Raw genomic sequence first — 22,669 nt, 5'->3', positions numbered from 1 at the left:
TGTATATCTAAAGAAAGATATTCACTTGTATAGGCGAAAGCATTTGTGAAATAAGCAGCGTCAGTTTTCGCATGCTAGGCACTCGAAAGTGCCTGCTTTCTTTCTCAAATGGTGAAGATATTAATCTTGAAGAGGTTGTTTGCAATTTAAGGCTAGTTGATGCATTTTATTTCCATTTTCATTTCTTCCTGGTTACGTATTCTGAAGATACAGACAATCACCGATCTTCATACCATCCCTTGCTGTCTCAAGTCCTTTATAGGAAAAACTGAATTTGAGTGGCATATTAACAAGATTCATGCTTCGAATCATCCCACAAGAACCAATAAGGAAATTATCCTACTTTTCGTGCAAACCCCAGGAACCATCTTTTCTCCACTTTCAGCTTCTGCAGTTTCATGATCATGATTCATGAAAGCCGGCACAACAAATTTAGAGATCAACCGCCTTCAAGGTCTGCCATGCACCCCAGGACAATGCAAACTGTTTCCCAAACAGGTGGCACAAACCTCCCCTCTTCCACCACTCTATTACCAGCTTCTGGTCTCTAACAGCCAAAATGAGGCAGAACATACTCCAGTGTAAGGAGCTCCAGCTTGCTGACATGGATGTATTACAGCTTATTTTTATTTACGATATAGAGAACAAGGTCTCTTTTCGCCTTAAACTAGACTGATAGAAAGTGGATATTGCATGACTTGACCTTGCATTTTGGATAATTGAGTGTTGGATGCACTGAAAGCAAAGTAAAGTACTTTCCAAAAGTGGCATACAAGGGGAAAAGGAAAAAGAAAAGGACTTCATACAAAGGTTTGCATCTAACTAAAGCTATAGTCTAACATTACAAGGGGAAAAGGAAAAAGAAAAGGACTTCATACAAAGGTTTGCATCTAACTAAAGCTATAGTCTAACATTACAGCATGTAAAAAAAATATTTAACAATCCGGCCATCATCTTAGCTCCAAAACCAGTTACAGAGAATAAATATTCAAATTGGCTGCAATATTATTTGGAAAAGAAAAAATATATATGCATGGTAAAAAAAATCCCCCAGTGGCCCAGTTTATAATCATCATCCTGGTACTAGTTTTCTTTAGTTTATTGTACGAATAAAAATGTACAGAGCAACCAAGAAGCCATCGTTTCATAACAAACACTTCCTCTCATGCCTGTTCTGCACCACTGATCTTATTTTCATTTTCTGCGGGGGCAGGCCGTGTTTCAATCGCTGGTGAAGAATCAATCAAACTCGCAGCTATTGCAGCTTTTAAGTCTTCATCTTCATCATCTTGAAGCATTTCTGCTTCATCATGTTCGGTGTAGCGATCAGGATGCTGCCGATTAGCTCCTTGGTGGGTTCTCGTGGTTGAGTTGCAGGACTTGGTGATCCGCTGCGCATCTTCAGGTGACAGCCACTGCCCATAACCATTGGAAGCTTCGGAGGATGAGATGGGACACTCCTTCGGAAAATTCCCCCTCACAAGAAAAATACTCCAGCCAAAGCCCTTCAAAGAGTCTAGGTAGGCCGAAAGGTAAAACTTTGAGAGATGTTCGGGTGCTGGGTAGAGACTGTCAAAATTGTACCACTCTTCATTAACTTTTCTAATGCAAAACCAATGATCTTGCAAGTGGCATATAAACGCATTTTCCATTTCTGGATCAATCTGGGCTGGCTCAGCCACAGGACTGTCCAGCGGAATGACTTCCAAACCCCACACCTCCAATGCTTTTTCCACTACCTGCAACCGAAATATTTTAATCACTCGGAAATTTGGTACGATGATTGCTAAACTATATCCAATAAGTGTTCAGCGTAGTGTAAATTATGCCAAGTAGTTTCAAAGAATCTGACCAACATTTGGCAGCTTAGAATAAAGAACTCCAAAACCAACATCTAGGAACCATAAAAAGACAACCAAAATTGTTGATTTCCAACAAGTATCTCACGGTAATAAAGTTCTACGAACAAAGACGATCACAGAATCTGACAGTCTGGACAAGAATTATCATCAAACAAACCCGTCACACTCGCAGGTCAAAAAAATCGATTCTTGAAAACAAAATAGCTAAAAGGATGAAAACCTGGATGCTGAAGTCTCCGTCGAGAGAAACGTTGTGCGAGAGGTCTGGGAGAAAGTCTCCGGTGACAGAACCGAGCATCATCTGCCGCTCGGTGCGGTCGAGATCGGAAGCGACCGCCGCCAAATCGAACTCTGAGAAGAAGGGTCCCTGCAAAACGGTGTTCACGCAATGCACTGCGCATAGCTTCGACTCTTGTACCTCGTGGTACAACATACCCCCATTGCTGGCCCCTCCACTTTCCGAATAGCTATCCATCTCCTCTTGTTATGTGTCTGTAAAACCCTAGGAACAATTGTCTATGTACTTTTTTTAGGGTTTATTTAGAACACAATTGGATGAGAAAGGAGTGGATTGGGGAAATAAGCACGTGCCGCCTTTTTCTAAAGGCACGTGGCGCTGCAATAGATGTTTTCCTTTTTCCCCCGAAAGACCCTGCAACAGATGTCAATATATATATGCCCAAACTTTGTGTCCAGCATTGCATTAGGTAAATTGAGGCACCGTTTGGTTCGAAAATAGGATAAATTAGGGGTGGCAAAAATTTCCAAAATTCCGACCCTTCCCGAATCCCATCTCATTTCCGTCCCGAAAAAATTCCAACCCAAAATTTTTTCGACCCGAACTTTCGGGATTTTTCCCATCCCGATTAATATCGAGAGCGGGATCGGAAATAAAACCTTATCCCGACGGGATTTCCGACCCGTCCCGAAATAATATAATAATATATTTTATTATTAACTTTATTAATATAATAAGCTAAATATTATTAGGTTTCAACTCATATAACACTTAATTGTGAACTTAATTCGCATAATTTTTATTGTTGAAACGATCAAATTATAAAATCACAAAATGTCATTTTATTTTTGTGTATTTTTTAAAAAATTAAATTAATAATTTAATTAATTCATATTTATAATTATCTAATTTATAACAAATATGTAGAACATGACTCAAAAGATTAATTAGACAATCTATTTAACAAAATTTATTTAGCAATTGTATCCGAACATTTTATTAATAATTATTCGATACATTTTTTCTCTTAACAAAACTCTGTAACATTATCTGAAATATTTTAATATTATATATTTTAAGTTGAATATTTATTTTTATTTATAAATATAAGTTTCTAAATATTATATTTAATAAAATTATAACATTTTTTTATTTTTTTAACGAAATTTTGAATATGAAAAAAAAATCGAGATTTTCTCTCCCTACCCGACGGGATCCCGAATAGTCGGGTCCCGAAATATTTCGGGTATGGGATCGGGAGAAAAAAAAAAGTTTTCTGATACTTTTCGGGATGGGAGTTGGGTAGGGGATTTATGGGACGGGTCCCGATCCTATTCCACCCCTAGGATAAATAATATTTGGATAAGTAATATAATGTAATATAAAATAAATAAAAAATGATAGTTAATTTAGTATTTGATTTGATTGATAAATTATAGTTTATTGGATTTGATTGATTGAATTTTATATTAAAAATATAAATTTCCATTTTGTCCTTTTGATAATAAATAAAATATGAATAATATTATTTATAAGGGTAATATAGTAATTTAAATTTAATGATTTGATTGATACAAGATAAATGATTAATGATTTGATTGATCTAAAATAAATAATTAATAGATGGATAAATAATATGACGAGAAGAATGTTGGAAAAAGTGTTCAGATCAATTAAGAATTGATACCCGGTGCAGCGGAAGTTTAAAATTTTTATTTTATTATATGAAACGATACCATATATGGGTATCAAAACTTTTACGATTAAATTTGTTCAAGTAAAAATAAAATACAGTTAAATTTTTACCTCGTCAAGCAAAGGCTTGATTGTGGACTCCAACAGAATTTAATCTGCTCTTCTTGTAAATCCCGGGAACCGATGACAGTCACGATCTAACTCCGGAATTAGGTCCACGAATGAAAAACAGAAACCCTCTGATTGACTGCACTAGAAATCAATCAGAAGTTTTACGTAGAGAATAAACAGATATGATCTGTTAATTCGATTTGTAATTTTTCACAAAAATCACAAGTCGAATTTTCTCCAAAAGGGACAGAGGAATTTTCGAAAATCCTCTTGAAAATTATATGTAGTGTTCGAAATTTCTAGACTGAATTCTCTTATGAATTTCGAACACTTCTTACATATTTATAGATAATTTCTAGACTAGATTAAGTTAATTATATTAGGACTCTAACTCCTTAGGGCCCACAATCCATAACTTAGCCCAACAAGCCAAGCCCGTTGTTCTAGAAATTAATATAAAATTCATCGTGACTCCGATTGATAAACTGATATCACCAATGTGCACAGAAACCATTTCTGCATCTTTTAAAGTCAAGATAATTTTTCTGAATCCGAATTCAGTGATTTCAAATAATGCTCATCCCTATGTCATTTTAGGAAATCTCACTCCCTTTTAATTAAGAAGTCCAACTTCTCTTTCATTAAATTTAACTCTTTAAATTTAACTATCTCTACGGGGTTTTAGTAATCCATTACTTGTGTAACCCTCAATGGTTCAGGAATACAGCTAGTCGTGGGCTCACAACTCCTTGTGACTCGGAACAACAATTTCCGACTTACCCATCGAATCATGGTAAGAGCGCCTAGCAACATCGCCCCATGATTCCCTAGGTATTACTGATAGTGCCTGCAAGAACCAGTAGATTTTGGTTAGCGTACAGTACGGTCCCTTCAACCAAATATCCCGATCGAATCAACAACCATTGGTGCATCGAGAGTCGTTCGAGATTCGATAACTATGCATAACATCTTGGAGATCTATTAGTGACATCACATGTGTTACTAGGAACACCAAGTAACCTAAAACACATCATGTACTCTGGCCAGAGATTCGTCACACTAATATCTTCTCAGATCGCATAGGATATCCACACTCGCGAGTATGTGGTAAATCCTTGACAACAAAGCATCGACTCCTATATGTGTCGTAACTGTACCCAATCCCGACACCTGATGACCCCAATAGAGTCGGTAAATGAGTCAAAGTACAGTACTAGCATATAGAGTCTCAATGATGTTTCAAGTAATAAGGACTAGTGGTGTACAACCAAAACAGCGAACTTTATCCACTCGATAAGTGATAACCACTTGAAAAGTCCGAATAGGGTAGTTCGATCATTCATCATATGAATATCCATTTGCATGCTTTGAACATCTCTATGTTCCATACTAATGAAACGTGGTATTCGGCATCGCAAATGCTAGTCTCAATCTCGAGCGATCCTTATCCTTATTTGCGGACGGCTCAATTGACTAGGAACTGTTTAGAATATACAGTGACTATAAGATGTGTTTCATGATAGCCATCCCCATGTGCTACCACATCTTACATACACTATAGTATATTCAAGGTCTTTATCAAAACAACAATAGTATATCATAATATAACATTATGAAGAAAGATAAAGTCAATGCCATTATAAAAGTGTAAATTATATTAAACAAAAGATTGTTTATACATAGAGTCACAAAAGCCCTTAGCCACAAGTTGGCTAACCGGACACCCACTCTTTCAAAGAACGCGGAATTGGATATGATAAGTTGTACAAGTACTAATTGTACTTGTACCAAACGATACCTGATAGCATAATAGGTGAGTTGACTTATACACAATGGGCATAGAGTTATATATCCTTATAAATTTTTATCCATCTATGTCTCTACTCTCTATCTATATATATATATATCTATTTATATTTATATTATATCCTTATAAATCTATCCGTTTGATTTGTGATTTTACAAGCATGTCCTCATATTTCTTCTAAATTTTTTGTTCTTTGAGGCTTTGCTTGTCCTCTCCGGTGACCTTATGAGATTAATTTGATAATCTTCCACTTCTTTCACTACGATTTTTTTGAATACATACGGACTACGGTGCATTAATTAAATATAATCATTAATTATTATAGTCATGGTAAATAAACATTTGAATGCATGCATTTGCATTTCTTTTAATCATTATTGTTCTCAATGCATTTGCTGCTTCAAATGACACCATAACTATTTAATAAATTTATGGGTATGCTTTAGGGATTGACCATGTTACTCCCTTCTTCAGATCACTACCGCTCGTGCACATCCCTTGATTTAATCTTCGCATGAGCCAATGAGTCTCTGACTCATTATGTGAAATGGGTCCTCTTCGTAATCAACCTTTTTTTTAAATAACCATTCAATAAATAAATTATTAATGTAATTAAATTAAATGATTCCTGGATGCATGTGTTTATTCGAAGCAAGACTTGATCCTTAATGCAGTGACTTCTCATATATTCAGCCATGACTGAAAAAATGTTTTCCTACTGCCTTGAGAGGTCGAACCGTTTGGGCCATCCAATTGTGTTCTTTTTCCCCTTCTTCCTTCAATTATTTATTTATTTTTTTTGTTTTCATCAATAATTTCTTGTCTTTATCTTTTTCGTGTGTTCTTCTCGGTCATTAAAATGTATCGTACAAGGACAGTTGGTGTTAATGGTTCGGTTTGTAGGTTTTTTCCTCTCTCTTTTCAGTACTTGATCATTATTATTATTTGTTCGTGTATTTTATTTTTTTGTCTTTCTTTTCCATGCATTAGTTTATGTTAAAATGGTTAATCTTGATTGTTTTGTTTTCATTTTTTATTATTTCTTGTTCTTATCTCATCTTAAATATGTTGTTTTGTACTTTTGTGGTTTCAAGTGTGGTGTGTGCATGCATATGTCTTTCTTTGTTTGTGGTTTGGTTTTTTTGTTAATATTTGTAACGCCCAGAAATTCGTCCCGTAAATTCGCATGCATAACTAGGGGATTTTATAATTTTAAAATAATGTAAAAATGGGTTAAATTGTTTTATGAGTTATTATGTGAATTATGTTATTTATTTGCATGTTTTAAATAATTTTTTTGGCATTTAAATCTGTATGATGTGATTTATTAATTTATTTGAGAAAGTTTATTTTATGATCGCGTAGGCGAGACCGTGGACGGACGAGATGTTGTTTTCACCCAAAATACTTTATGAGATCTTTAGGAGCCTTAAAATATTATTTTAAGGTATAATTTGAAGAAAATTATGGTATTTATATATATGTATATTTATAGGTCCGTTTTTACCCAAAATAAGTTATTTTAATAACTTTTATTAAGCTTTAAAAAACCCATTAATTATAATTTCTGGATTTAAGGTTAAATATCAGATTTATATTGTATTTAAGAGTTTTAAAATTCTATATGTTTAGAGTATATATTTATCCTAATTAATTATTAGTTAAATTATGCTAAATTATCTCCTAAAACCCTACCCTATTCACGTTTCTTCCTACCTAGCCGCCTCCACCTTCTTCCTTCTCCTCTCCCACGTTTTTACAGCATAATCACTAGCCTCCGTATCCGATTCATCAAGGTTTTTAAATTAGTTTGAAGGTTCGTTCGTCCCGGCGAGCCCGATACGCTTCGTTTGCGTCGTTTTTTGCAAATATTCATCAAGGCACGTTTTGAATCCATTCTTGAACACCATTTAAATCATTATACACTGATTTATGAATAAAAGATTGAATGTTGCATGTGTATATGGTTTTAGAATAAAGATCTTCATGTTCATGCCAAGCATTCACGTTTTATTTACATGTTGGCTTGTTTAGGCATGATTTTGATCCATGGGCTGTTCGAGGAGCTAACCATCGGTTTAAGGTTCGATCTAGGGTCCTTAGGGTTAGTTTTGGCTAGGTGGTTCTCGGTTGGAAGGGCTGGAGCCATGCGGGTTTTGGCCATGACAGCAGATAAGAGAGCAGTGGCTTCTGTCGGGTTTAGGGGCCTTGTCCGAGCCCTGCAGGGGCTTGGCTCGAGCCAGGCCTGGTCAGGGGGTTGCACCTAGACCCTGGGGTGGTCCAGGTGTCGGATCTCCGGCCATTGGTGGCCGGAGCTGGTCGGATCATGCAAGGGAGCGGAGACTGCGCAGAAAAGCAGGAATGGAGGGATCGGCTGCTCCATGCTGGGCTTGGGGCTGGGTTAGAGCTGATCTAGGGTGACCGACAGGACCCTGGGGAGGTCCTGTTGGCGGCGCTCCGGCCATGGGTGGCCGGAGCTGGGCAGTTGGAGCAAGAAAGATAGTGGTGGCGTGAGAATGCATGCGTGAGTGAGGAGAGGAATGCACGGTTGGGTTTTTGGTTTAGGCGGGCCGGGCTTGGGTTTTGGGTCTGGGTCGGGTCTAAAATGATGGGTCAAATATTTTTAGTCCGGGTCTAGATTTTATTATTTGGGCTTGGGTACTTTTATTTTTATTAATTAAGAGTTTAAGTAATTAATTAATGGGTTGGGCTTGTTAAGTAATTAATTGGACTAATTAAATGGGTTTTAATAATTATTGAGGTGAGCCCACTAATTTGTCATGGGCCGTGTGATCCATGAGAATTATTGGGTCAAGTTGTGTCGGGTTGGGTAATTTTAGCGGTCTAATTTATATTTTAACGGTTAGTTAATAATTTTATTAATTTTAATTTTAAGTTAATTAGTTAATGGGCCTAAATTATATATGTTTTATGTGAGCCCATAAGTTTTCCATGGGTTTGGAAGCCCATGAAACTTAATGGGCCAGGTCAGGTTGGGCTTAGGGGTTTTTGGGCCAATTTATGAATTTTTGTGTTTAAGTCTAGTGGTCAGCAGCTCGAACAAGTCCTTGGAAAAATAAACGTCCGTAAATATATATTTAACTCATGCATACATTTTTATTAGATATATAAGTATGATTTTTAAGAAAATAAATTAAATATATATTTACGGGCAAATTTTCATGAAAATAAAGAAATAAGTGAGAATTTTTAAAATTCATGCATCATGTAAGAATTTTTATGATAAGTTTAAATTCATGTTAAGAAAAATATATTTTTATGGAAGTTGAAGTGAAGGTGAAAAGTGATGTGGTTGGAGGCCGGGATACCTGGGCCCGGTGACCTTCCTAATGATGTTTATGTATGATGGGCTTATGGATCCAGCTGAGACGACTGGTGAAGTGGCAACACAGAGGTGAAAACACCACCGCCGCATACGTTGGTTTTTAGATTGATCAATCGCTTAGTATGATGCCACCGGCATAGATACGACATGTTGAGAACTAAGAAATGATAATAAGTTATTTTATGAGATTTATTAAGGATGATGATATATGTTTAGCATGATGATAAATCAGTATAATTATTTTATTTCATGTTTATATGCATATAATTTTAAGATCATGCACGTAAATTTATATTCACGTATTTTATATGATGTGTGTTTGTGTGTGGTTTCATTTTGTTATGTAAGGATAGAACGTGCTGAGCCTCTAGGCTCACTAGATTTAAATGGTGCAGGTGAGCAGAATGTTAATGAGGATAATGTGTTCCCAACTGGCGGCGAGGGCGTATGAGTTTTCAGGCGGCTAGAACCCGTGATCATCGCTCAATTATGATATTTATGTTGAGATTTAATATACGTATTTCCGCACACGTTTCATTATTTTTAGATTTTTGAGAGTATGCTTGGATTTTAGATTTAATTATTTATTTTCTAATTTTGCATGGATTTTTTGTATAATTATTATTTAGGAATTTTATTATGAAATTTTTATAAATTATTATCTAGTAATTAATTTTAAGTATTTAATTGCATGCGTGTAGTTTTATTGTACTTGTTGTGTTTATGTATATTAAATTAAGGAAAGTTATTTTTTTAAGTATGATATATATATGTATGGGCACATATATATTTATATTTATTATTTTATAGTTAGAGAGTAAAAAAAAAATTCTAGTAGAAGTTTTAGACGTTTCAATATTTGTCCATTTCATTTTACTTTGTTCTTGTTATTGTTTGTACATTCATTATCTTTTTCTTTGTTGGATGCCTGATGGGTCCATGACCTAGCTAGGTCTGATGCTTGAAAGTTTTTCTATTATGCTATTTTAAGTTCTAACTAGTGAATGCATGTTGATAAATAAGGGAACTTGGAAAGTAATTGAGAATGATGTCATGATTCTTGATTTCACTGTTATTTTCATAAGCTTGCTACTTATCTTGGATCAATGTCGACATGGTTTCTTATATTTTCTTGTTGTATGTTTACGTACATTAAAACTACTTCACTCACTCGGTCCTTCGGAAGGGATTGTAATTTATTTTTCGTATGCTACTCTTCCATATTTTCTTTGAATGGATACTGTCACGAACCATGCAGGTTATTCGAAGAATCCACATTATCTGTTATTAACCATTATTTGAAGGAATGAATCTGTTAATTTATGATATTCTTCAACAAAATCAAGCAATATTTTATTCACTTTCCTTTATTAAATAAATTGCAGTATCATTACTGCAGAATTAGGGGAATAATCTTTGTTTTAATTTAGAATGTTTAGGGGTTTGTTTAGTGGAGTTGATTATGATTGTATTTCCTATATATATTTGCTTATGAGATGAATAAAATAATAAAATATAGAATACAAATCTTATCATGGTATCAGAGCATTATGATCTATAAGGGCGAAAAAAAAAAGCGAAAAAAAACCAGCAAGCTTTTCCAGTCACTGCAAAAGAGAACACTAGAAGAAAAACTCAATGGCATTCAAAGGCTTCTCTATGTCTTCACCGCCAATTTTCGATGGGGAAAATTTTCCCGTTTGGGCTGTGAAAATGAAGGCATATTTGAAGGCATTTGACCTCTGGGATGCTGTGGAAACAGGTAGAGATCCTCCACCATTGAGAGAAAATCCTACAATAGCACAAATCCATCAACACAGTGAAGAGAGCGCAAAGAAATACAAAGCTTTGGCTGCAATTCACTCGTCGATTTCAGAACCTATTTTCACAAGAATCATGAACTATGAAACAGCGATACAAGCTTGGGACCAATTGAAGCAAGAGTTCCAAGGGAGTGATAGAACAAGGCAAATTCAAGTTCTGAATTTGTGGAGGGAGTTTGAGATTCTTAGAATGGATGATTCTGAAACTTTGAAGGATTACACCGACAGGCTAATGAGGATCGTGAATCAACTCAGGCTTCATGGAGAAGATCTGCAGGATAGAAGAATAGTGAGTAAAGTCCTCGTAAGTGTCCCAGCGAGATTCGATGCAAAAATCTCGTCGCTGGAAGATTTGAGGGACCTCTCAACTATCACTCTGACAGAAGTAATGAATGCATTTCAAGCCATAGAGCAAAGAATGAGCATAAGGCAGGAAGAAGCATCTGAGGGAGCATTCATGGCAACATTAAGTGAAGGTCATTTAAGTGGTGGAAAGAAGCATGCTGGAGAAAATAAAGGGAAAGAGAAGAAATATAGTGAACAAAGAGGTGGAAGAAAAGACAAATATCCACCGTGTACTCACTGCAAAAAGAAATCGCATTCTGAAAAAAACATGTTGGTTCAGACCAGATGTTCAATGCAAAGCTTGAAATCAATTTGGACATATTGCAAGGTTTTGTAAAAAGAAAGGAGAAACTATCCAGCAGGCGCAAGTGGCTGAAGATCTTGAGAAACCACTTGAGAATTTATTTGTTGTTACACATCACGCTGCCGAAAAAAAAGTAAATACATGGCTTGTCGACAGTGGCTGCTCAAACCACATGACATATGAGGAGAAAATCTTCAGAGAGTTGGACAAAAGTTATGCTTCAAGAGTTAGAGTGGGAAATGGAGCATGGGTAGATGTCAAAGGCAAAGGCACTATCAGCATCAACACTCCCGAAGGTACCAAAACTATCTCTGAAGTTTTATTTGTGCCAAACCTAAGCCAAAATTTGCTAAGTGTTGGGCAATTGATGGAAAAGAGATACGAATTACACTTCAAAAATAGAAAATGCATAATAGTTGATCAATGGGGGAATGAATTATTGACTACTCATATGAGGGACAAACTTTTTCCCTTGAACTCTAATCAAACTAGTATGCATGCCTATTCCTCTATGGAAGTTAATTCAGTGCTTTGGCATAAGAGACTTGGACACTTCAGCTATCCAAATTTATGTCTATTGCATCGAAGGAACCTGGTAAATGGCTTGCCTGAAATTGCAGAAAAGAATGAATTATGTGAAGCATGTCAATTTGGTAAGCAACACAAACTGCCCTTCTCTGAAAGTAGTTGGAGAGCTGTAGAAAAAATACAGCTTATACACTCTGATGTTTGTGGGCCAATGAGTACAAAAACGTTGAATAATAGCATGTATTTTCTGTTATTTATTGATGATTACTCAAGGTTCTGTTGGGTGAGGTTTTTGAAGCAAAAATCAGAAGTATTGTGGGAATTCAAGAAGTTTAAAGCACATGTGGAGAAGGAAGTTGGCTGTCAAATTAAGATGCTTAGATCCGACAATGGAGTAGAGTATGTCTCCAAGGAATTCAAACTGTTCTGTGATAAAGAAGGAATAAAGCATCAACTTACTGTTCCATATACTCCACAACAAAATGGAGTAAGTGAAAGGAAAAATAGAACAGTAATGGAAATGGCAAGATGTCTTCTGCATGAAAAAGAATTGCCCAAAAAGTTTTGGGCTGAAGCAGTAAATATGGCAGTATACTTACTGAATTTGCTTCCAACAAAAGCCTTAAACTTTCATGTCCCATTCTAAAAATGGTACAATAGCAAGCCTACTGTTGAGCACTTGAGGATATTTGGATGCGTGTGTTACATGCATATTTCGGAGGAGAAAAGAGACAAGCTTGACAAGAAATCAGATGTTGGGATCTTCTTGGGGTATAGCGATGTCACAAAAGGTTACAGAATTTTCAATCTCAAAACTGAAAAAATTGTTGTAAGTCGAAATGTCAAATTCGATGAAGCTGCTAGTTGGGACTGGAAAGAAAAGAAGCTGAAAACACTGAATAAAGTTCAAGCAGAAACTTTACATGATAAAGGAACTGCAATCATTGAGGAAGAAGACTCGGATGATGAGGACCAAGGTATACGAGGAACTAGATCCTTACAAGAGATTTATGAAAGATGCAATGTAGTGACACTTGAACCAGCGAACTACAATGAAGCATCAAGTCATGAAGGCTGGAGAAAAGCCATGGAAGAGGAAATCAATATGATAGAAAAGAATCATACGTGGCAGCTGGTGAAGAAACCGAATGATCAAAAGGTAATTGGTGTTAAGTGGGTTTATAGAACCAAACTGAACTCAAATGGTTCTATTAACAAACTTAAGGCAAGATTAGTTGTTAAAGGCTATCTCCAACAACCAGGGGTTGATTACACCGATACTTTTGCTCCGGTGGCAAGACATGACACAATTAGACTTCTAGTAGCTCTTGCAGCAAAGCATGGATGGAAGATACATCATTTGGACGTCAAGTCAGCCTTCCTCAATGGTGTACTTGAGGAAAATATATATGTAGAGCAGCCTGAAGGTTTTACAGTCTCCGGAGAAGAAGATCAAGTCTATAAACTCATCAAGGCACTCTACGGTTTGAAACAGGCTCCACGAGCCTGGTACAGCAGGATTGATGCATATTTGTTACAAAATGTCTTGGTTAAAAGTGAAAGTGAAGCCACATTGTACACACAAAAATCTGGAAATGAGGTAAAGCTAATGATTTCTTTATATGTTGATGATCTTTTGGTGACAAGAGGAGATACAATGGCTGTAGAAAGCTTTAAAATGAAGATGGAGCAGGAATTTGAGATGTCTGACTTGGGAGAGATGGGATATTTTCTTGGAATGGAAATTATCCAATCAAGTAAAGGTATTTTCATTTCTCAAACAAAGTATGCATGGGAAATTCTGAAAAAGTTTCATATGGATAAAGCTAAACCAACAGCAACTCCTTTGGATGTAAATGAGAAGCTAGAAAAGGAAGATGGAAGTGAAAAAACAAATGCTTCGGTTTATAGAAGCATTGTTGGCAGCTTGCTATACTTATCCTCGACAAGGCCAGATATAATGTTTTCAGCAAGCTTGCTCTCAAGATTTATGCAAACTCCTACTAAAATTCATCTTGGAGTGGCTAAAAGAGTTTTGAGATACATCAAAGGGTCTACTGATTTTGGACTTTGGTTCAGCAAATTTGAAAGTGGAAACCTTCAAGGTTTTTCAGATAGCGATTGGGCTGGGAGTCTCGATGACTCAAAGAGCACATCAGGTTACTGTTTTTCTTTTGGAAGTGGAGTTTTTTCTTGGAACTCAAAGAAACAAGAAGTGGTGGCTCAATCTTCAGCAGAAGCAGAGTATATCTCAGCTGCAAATGCTGCAAATCAAACTGTTTGGCTTAGAAAAGTCTTGACAGATCTTGGTCACCCTCAAGAGCAAGCAACAACAATCTGGGTTGATAACAAATCAGCAATATCCATTGCAAAAAATCCTGTGCAACATGGAAGAACCAAGCATATTAATGTTAAATATCATGCCATACGAGAAGCTGAGAAGATTGGAGAAATAAAGCTTGAACACATCAGCTCAGAGAATCAACTTGCAGATATCCTTACTAAAGCACTTCCAAGAGCTAAGTTTCAGCTGCTACGTTCAATGCTTGGAGTCTTAAAGAAGAGTATCAAAGAGGAGTGTTAATTTATGATATTCTTCAACAAAATCAAGCAATATTTTATTCACTTTCCTTTATTAAATAAATTGCAGTATCATTACTGCAGAATTAGGGGAATAATCTTTGTTTTAATTTAGAATGTTTAGGGGCTTGTTTAGTGGAGTTGATTATGATTGTATTTCCTATATATATTTGCTTATGAGATGAATAAAATAATAAAATATAGAATACAAATCTTATCAAAATCTTTGTTCCACAAGGCAATTTCACTTTTGCTTCATAGTTGACCTCTTTAGAGGACACGCTTGTTAACTATGTACTTAATAACATTGCTTGTTAGCTGGTCCTATGCTCAGCAATGTTGTAAATGGCTGGAGGCGGTGGCGGGGCGGTCAGTGACCGCCTACCGCCTAGGCGGTGCCTAGACGGTTTAATTTTTTTAACAATTTTTATAGGTAATTGTAATTATATATAATCATGCAATGTAATTACAAATAGTCTTACTTTTTTGTTTAATATATGTAATTAAATAATGTTTATGCATAAAGAAGTTTCATTCAATATTATACAATCTAGACAAAGTACAAATAAATATATAAATACAAACTAACAAGATAATTAAGATGGTGGCTGATGGCGGCAGCAGTGGAGGGCCGATGGAGTTGGTTTGAGGCAGGTAGTGGAGGACATTTGAAACCAAAAGTAAATACAAAAGAGAGTGAGAGGTGTTTTTATTATATCTAAGGTTTGTAAAATTAATTGACTTTGACATGTTTTTAAAATTATTTGATTTTGATAGTTGACTGAGATTTTAAAATCATTGAACGCCTCAACCGCGTGCTCGCCCGCCTCGACCGTGTGCTTGCCCGCCTCCACCGCCGGATGGCCTCTGACCGCCTTAGTCTAAGGCGGGGCGGTCGAGGGCCGCCTACCGCCTAGACGGCCGCCTCGACCACCATTTAAAACACTGATGCTCAGTGCTGAGTTTACTCCCCCTCCTTATATGCTCAGGGCCTCAGATTGAAACTTGTAGCCTTGGTGCAAAATTTTCAAATATTGATTGCTTGGGTTTTGGGAATTAGAAACTGGAATCAAGGGCTTTACAGGCTTGTTTTCTGTGGCTCGAAGCAGTACCCAAAAAGGATGCACCCAGAAGAAAATTTTAATGATGGAAGTGCATCCACCCAGAGGAAACTTGGAGTAACATACTTTAGATCTTATTTGCTAAATTCTATAGTTAAAAAAGAGACAAACTTGAAATTTTGACCATGCATAGTTTGAGCAGCAAACAATCTAAAAGTTACGTCTTAATGAGGTTACATTTCAAGGGAGTGGCCGCCGCTTCAAGTACTGTGCTGTCTATGTCATCATAATTGGGCAGATCGCTTCTTTACTTAAACCCTTTTTAGCCATTGGTAGGTCAAAGTTTTGTATCTTACATTACTTAGAAATATCAACCCGTGCTTCTCAATTTTGACACTTCATTAATATGGTTAAAAGATTTGCATTAATTAAAATGCATTTCGTATCTGTACTTTTGCGCCTTTAAAATTTTACATTCATCTTATCTATGTTTAATTCTTGTAGTAAATTTAAATATATTTAATTTATAATATATATGATTTACTTTTATTTTTTGAATTGATATTTTATTTTTCCCATACAATATTTCTGTCAGGGTGCAAAAATTGTCAAACAAGTTTATTCTGTAATTCCAGTGTATGATAAAATAGTCCCAGCTCTTCTTTCTGCTGGGGTATGGAGTCTCACAAAGACATGTAGCTTTTTTCTTGGTATTCCGGTTGGACCCATGTTAGCTAAACCGACAAAAGGAGTATCTGAAATTGTGGACAAGTTTCAAGATATGGAGTTTACCTGTGAGTACAAGTATGACGGAGAACGTGCACAGGTATTAAAGAAATATGTTATATCCTTGTGTTTAGGCTTTTGGGAAGAGGAACTTTATGTTGCAATTGTCTATATTCCATGTAGATACATTACATGGAGGATGGTTCAGTTGAGATATACAGTAGAAAGGCTGAAAGAAATACTGGAAAGTTTCCGGATGTTGTTGCTGCTGTCACTAGGTGGTCTTTATTTCGTAAAAATATACATGATGTTTCCTCTGCCTAGATATTGGAATGTGATGCTTGTTAAATATATATTGACCACTAGATTTTTGAATGTAAAATCCATTCCTAAAATCCTTCTTGACACCATCCTGTTTCACGCTGTTTGTATGAGTTTCCTTGACAGTGCAGTGTATACTTTACCTGGCCTCTTAATTGACTTAAAGTGCGAGATGCCTGGCTTCTATTATGTATAGAACTGTCGTACTTGAAAAAAGAATGAATTTTCGAAAACTCATGATTTTGTCAATCTTCGCAGTTGTATACTACAGCTGATTTGATTGAATAAAACTGTCAGTTACTTGAGTCTTGAAGTTTGGGCCGTCTTGGTTCATGAAGTTGAGTAATTATGGTTTGTGGTCCTTTTTTGAGTGAGTGGAACTTAGTAAGTAAAAAAATATGCGGTCGTGGGTGGAGACGCGATTCACTAAAATATATGTATGTTTTCATCAATTTGAGAATCCCCATCCCCTCTTTCTGCTCTGACAGTATTGTTGATTTTTGTGTTGATTTAGTGATCATATTTAACTCTAATTTCTGATAGAGTAGAAATTTTGGTGCTGCATGTTTTTGTTTTAAGGATTCTTTATAGTTATTTTATGCTGATAATGTTGGTTTATTATTCATATATATATTTTTTATTTTCCTCATAGTTGACTAAAATAACATATGGAATCACATACTTTTTTAGATCTTTTGTTCTGTGTGTAGTTTGAGATTTTAGGCTATTGTGACTGGCTATCAACGCTGACTGTCTTGGTGCAGATTAAAAAAGCCTTCTGTGACATCATTTGTACTTGATTGTTGCGTACGACCGAGAGAAGAAGAAAATCCAGTCTTTCGAGGTGAAAACTTTTGGATTTGATTTATGAGGATTAATTTTCTGATTACTAAGGTTCTTGTTGAATTTTTTATCCTCTATCGAATAGCTTGATCTTCGTTATGTATCTTGTATCTTTTGCAAACAGTGGTTTTTAACTTTCATATTTATAAGTACTCCAATCCATCAAGATGGCTAGATAGAGCCTCGAAAATTTCTTCTCGCCATGGAAACATGAAGTGTTAGTCAGATGTTTGGTTGAAAACATGATAGATGCTGCATAACTTTGATAGGTACCAAATCCTGTTTTGGCCTCCACATCAAATAACCATATTAGAAATAGCTATTCAACTCTTGAACCTTTTCATAACCATGTTTCGTTGTGTACATTCAATCCTGTTTTTGATACACGGTAATGATCTGTTAGGAGAAATGTTTTTAACTAAATTATTTGAGAATGGATATGGTTTTTGCTTTTGAAATATCAACTTCTGTTCTCAGTCTAGCTTTAATTCAATGGATGTGTTCATCTAAAAGTTAGAAATTGTAACCAAGTAAAGAATAAAGAATGTTTGAATCAATTAGAAATCTGAAGTTTTACTTTGAAGTTACCTATTATATGAATGTGCTGGTTCATCTGAAGTTGGAAACCGGAGCTGAATGTGGAATGAAGATTGTTTACAATAATTTCAAATACGTTCTCTGAATTAATAAGCAAAACAGGCCATTCACATTTTAGTTTAACCTTTTTCATATTTCTCTCTAGTCTCAATGTTACTTTTTAAATTATTTTTTGCTCATTCTGATGCCGCAATCTTAAGTTCTTCATGCAGCACCTGCATATGCTGATCATTTTGTGTTTGCTTTGTTTTTACCAATGTTATGGTTATTGTTTATCATGTTTATCAGACATTTGACGAGATGTTTATGCGTTATAAATATTGTTTCTCCTGCAGATTCTTAGAAAGCGTGCTCGGAAAAATGTTGTGTTGAGTGAAATAAAAGTCACTGTGTGCATATATGCCTTTGATATTCTCTATCTTAATGGCCAACTTCTTCTTCAGGAGCAACTTAATGTTCGTAGAGAGGTATGATTTCTGTTGCGGGTTAATTATTCAAGACTTTTGTCCCAGCTAAAAACTAGTGATAAATATTGTTGTCTCAATATCGTTTTAGCAACTATGCCATATTCATGTATGTGGTTATTGATGAATTGAAGAGCATAAGCTTTCTAAACCTAAACTCAGTAAGTGTCTGAAACTGATGTTGAGAGAGTGTTAGGATATAAATTTTTTTAAGCAAATAATGAAAAAGGTAAAATATTGTAATTAACTGCTAGAAAGAGCATAGAGAAAAACGAAGGATTGTGTAGTTATTATAGTTGGATAGTTGATTAGAATTGTGAATTGATGCGGAGTGTAAAAATTTCAAAAAGAAAGTGACGAAGGTGGTTGAATTATATTGAACAATGTTTGAACTTTTGAGTTGTATCAAGAGCACAGCCTAACACAAACCGTCTTTGAATTTTTTCACGTTTTTTTGAGAGCTGAGGCATATTTGTTTTTTGCTTTAAGAGCTTGTGCTTGAGAAGCTTTACTCCTTGTGTTGCTTATTGTATAAAATGCTGAATCTTCCATCCATGTGATTTGCATTTACGTTTCTGTAATTTACTTTAGCAACTTCCAATGATATTTTACGGATCTCTAGTACCTGATGATGGATATATGAAATTTGTTACAGTCACATTTATTCTTTCTCAAATTTATTACTAATGTTTATAATCATTCAGTCAGTATTGTTATTCTTATTTACTTTGTATTAGTTGTTTTTCCCCCAAATACTGATGTTTATAATCATTCAGTCAGTATACTTTTTTTTTATTTACTTCTTATTAGTTTTTTTTAAAAAAAAATTCTTTCTGATGTATAGTGTTTTATTACTAACTCGAGTGCGCTTATATGCAGAATCTTTACGAGTCATTTCAGGAGGAAGTTGGATTTTTTCAGTTAGCAACTGCACTAACATCAAATGATCTCGAGGAAATACAAAAATTTCTTGAAGACGCTGTTAGTTCTAGGTGATTCTAATTTTTATGGTTTAATGTCATGATACATTTGAGATGTGCACTATGTATTTCGAGACATTCACCAATTTTCTGGTGTTTTTCAAAATTAATGTTCGTTAGCTGTTCTCTGTTTTATTTTGTTCAAAGTTCAAAATTCCTTTGTCCACACTCCACACAAAAGCTGTCAACTATAGGCATATTTCCTTTTTCATGATACTCCCAAATTCTTCTTTTCAGCTCTGAGGGGTTGATTATCAAAACCTTGAATAGAGATGCAACATATGAGCCTTCAAAACGGACTAATAACTGGTTAAAATTGAAAAAGGACTATATGGAGAGGTAGTGCTTATCTCTGATTTGTTTGAGCTATAGATACTGTACATGTCAAGTTATAGTTTTTTAGTCATGCTTTGCAGTATCGGTGATTCTTTGGATCTGGTTCCCATTGCTGCATTCCATGGAAGGGGAAAACGTACTGGTAATTCACAAATATACTTTCTTCAGTTGAGAGGATATCAAATATGTATTGATGTTATGCACGTATCCATTTTAATGCATTATCTTGCTTACAAAATATGATTGTGTTAGATTTGAAATTATAATTAATTTTAGTTGCTTCTCAAATTATGGGCTGTTTTATTTTTTTCTTATAGGTGTGTATGGCGCCTTTCTCCTTGCTTGTTATGATAATGACAAAGATGAGTTTCAAAGTATTTGCAAAATCGGTAAGTTTTACTTCTAGCTTTTATCAGCCAACATTTTGGCGTCACTGGATAGCTGTTTATAACTTATCTGCTGACTTATATATATATATATATATATATATATATATATATATATATATATATATATATATAGAGAGAGAGAGAGAGAGAGCTGATCACCTGCACCCTGAAGTGCAGGTGATAATTTCTATATATATGTGTGTGTGTGTGTGTGTGTGTGAACAACACGGAAACTTGTCTCTTTAGGCACTGGCTTTTCCGAAGCAATGTTTGAAGAACGTTCTGCCTTTCTTAGCTCTAAAGTTATTCCCAAGCCAAAGGTTTGTTTAATTCTAATGTTAATTTCTCAATCGAAATGAATGTTTTTTTTTTCTTTATTGATTAATATCTCTATATGCTTGATATGTTTGCAATCTGCAGTCGTATTACAGGTATTCAGATTCATTAAGTCCAGATGTGTGGTTCGAACCAACTGAGGTAGCAATTGCATCTTTTACTTTTATGTGTGCTTTACATACAACATTTATGTACTTTACAAATACTTGCACAGCTATGTCCTTGGCTAATAGCAGCAAAGAGTTCGCAAGTGTTCCTACTGTTAAGAATAAGGTTTTCTGTCCAAAACGAGAACTGTGACTGTTGATTGAAGAAAATTTCCGAAAATTTTTTACCTTTGAATAGATTTACTCCTTGAGGAAATTCCCTTCAGCCCACTGCCAAAAAATTAATATGATGAAGTTTGTCAGTTGCGTTCTCATTAGGTTTGGGAGGTGAAAGCTGCAGATCTAACGATCAGCCCTGTTTATCGTGCTGCAATTGGTATTGTAAATCCTGAGAAGGTGGTACCGCTACAAAATTCACAAGTTCTAGGTTTCATATGTTAATTTATTTGTGCTATGAACTGAAAGGATGACATCCCATCTCTTTTGTTTTCTATTTACTAAGGGAATTTCTCTACGATTTCCAAGGTTTCTGCGTGTCCGTGAAGATAAGTATCCGGAGCAAGCATCTTCGTCTAATATGGTAAATGAAGCTTACAGTTTCTTGGTTTCAGTCAAGCTTCTTGCATCTTATTTACTTTTTTCTCTTATTCATCTGAAGCTGACAAGGTGTTTGATCTAAGCTATTTCTTTGTTAAATTAGGTTGCTGATATGTATAACGCTCAGAAACACATCAACTGAGACAATCAAGATGACAACGAGGATGATTGAGATAGGTTGATAAGAACGTAAACTGGATTCTTTTTGCAATATACATGTTTTTGTCAGTCAATTTAATGCTTTTTTCACTCATAAAAACACTAGAAAAATGTCTATTACACTGATGTTCGGCCCATGTTGCATGCTTCATTGAAGCTATTTGAAGCAAGTTCATAATCATCCTCCGCAACAACAATAATCTAGGGACTCTTGCTCGACCTCCCACCTAAGTTATTTTATAAACCCCTATTTTTCGCGCTATATATTAGTATACATGAGTTCACTCCTTTAAATTCTTCAAGTATATAAACTTCGGAACTTAAGAACATTCCATTCGACTGCATTTGCGAGCCCATGATTTGTTTAATCTGCAGGAAGGCAGCCATGTCACTGAATCGGCAGCTCATGCTAGAGATTTGAGTGTTCGCTTCCTAGCAAGATTTTCAGTTGTGCTAACATAAACCGCTACTACATAATTCATATTAGTTGTCAGTTAAGTGATGACTTTAAAAATAATCTTGATTACCAGTTTTATAAACTTTATTTCGTTAAAAATCCAAAATTGGGTGTATTTGTTGGTGGCTTTCACGCGGAAAAAGAGAATGGTATGCAGAATACACCTGCCTGTGAGTATCCATCTAGAAATATTTGACACAGAACTTGCTGTGGACTATAGCTGTTAACCATCCATTGATGGTTTGTTTGGGTGTTGGCATGTTTGAATATTTGCCATGTGGGTTTGCAAATCTATGGAATCATATGGCTGTGTTCGGAATGCCGCGTAAGATACATCGGATGATCGAATCTGAAAATTTAAGAATTCATGTTAAAAAATTTTAATTTAATTTGGGACGAGACGATTATTGTTCGCATGGCTCCCCGGTTCGAGTGTAGTATGGATGATGTGTTTTGTTGAAATTGGGGGCACAAGAATGTAGGAGTCGAGAAAATGTACCCCGGGCTTTGAATTTCAATGGTTTTTTTTTCTTCCTTTTTTTTTTTCCATCTCCTTTATCTTGCCGTGTGGACCAATCTCCAATTGATTTATTGGGGTTCGGTCCCTATAATTCCAACCGCCTTTCGCGCCAAATTTCAATAGCAAAATGGAACAGT

General features: G+C 35.4%; 2 protein-coding genes across 2 annotated transcripts; one reads left to right on the top strand and one right to left on the bottom strand.

Moving 5' to 3' along the window:
* Window positions 1-1,039: 1,039 nt before the first annotated feature.
* LOC140875413 (ataxin-3 homolog) lies at window positions 1,040-2,490 on the bottom strand. The gene is made up of 2 exons (XM_073279089.1): window positions 2,083-2,490; window positions 1,040-1,739 (listed from the first exon to the last, which is right to left on the bottom strand). The coding sequence occupies exons 1-2, from the start codon at window positions 2,335-2,337 to the stop codon at window positions 1,164-1,166; spliced, it is 831 nt and encodes a 276-aa protein (XP_073135190.1). The 5' UTR covers window positions 2,338-2,490; the 3' UTR covers window positions 1,040-1,163.
* Window positions 2,491-16,310: 13,820 nt separating this feature from the next.
* LOC140874873 (DNA ligase 1-like) lies at window positions 16,311-21,730 on the top strand. Its single transcript, XM_073278336.1, is given in 14 exon segments — window positions 16,311-16,526; window positions 16,610-16,704; window positions 17,512-17,550; window positions 17,552-17,591; window positions 18,523-18,654; window positions 19,531-19,643; window positions 19,869-19,970; window positions 20,048-20,109; window positions 20,285-20,356; window positions 20,603-20,676; window positions 20,777-20,833; window positions 21,118-21,195; window positions 21,302-21,379; window positions 21,500-21,730. Coding segments are annotated over 14 exon segments (1,080 nt in total). The 5' UTR covers window positions 16,311-16,427; the 3' UTR covers window positions 21,539-21,730.
* The last annotated feature ends 939 nt before the right edge of the window (window positions 21,731-22,669 follow it).

This window comes from Henckelia pumila, chromosome 1 (assembly GCF_033568475.1).
Source record: "Henckelia pumila isolate YLH828 chromosome 1, ASM3356847v2, whole genome shotgun sequence".
Taxonomy (NCBI): Eukaryota; Viridiplantae; Streptophyta; class Magnoliopsida; order Lamiales; family Gesneriaceae; genus Henckelia; species Henckelia pumila.
This window is presented reverse-complemented; position numbering and strand designations above follow the sequence as displayed.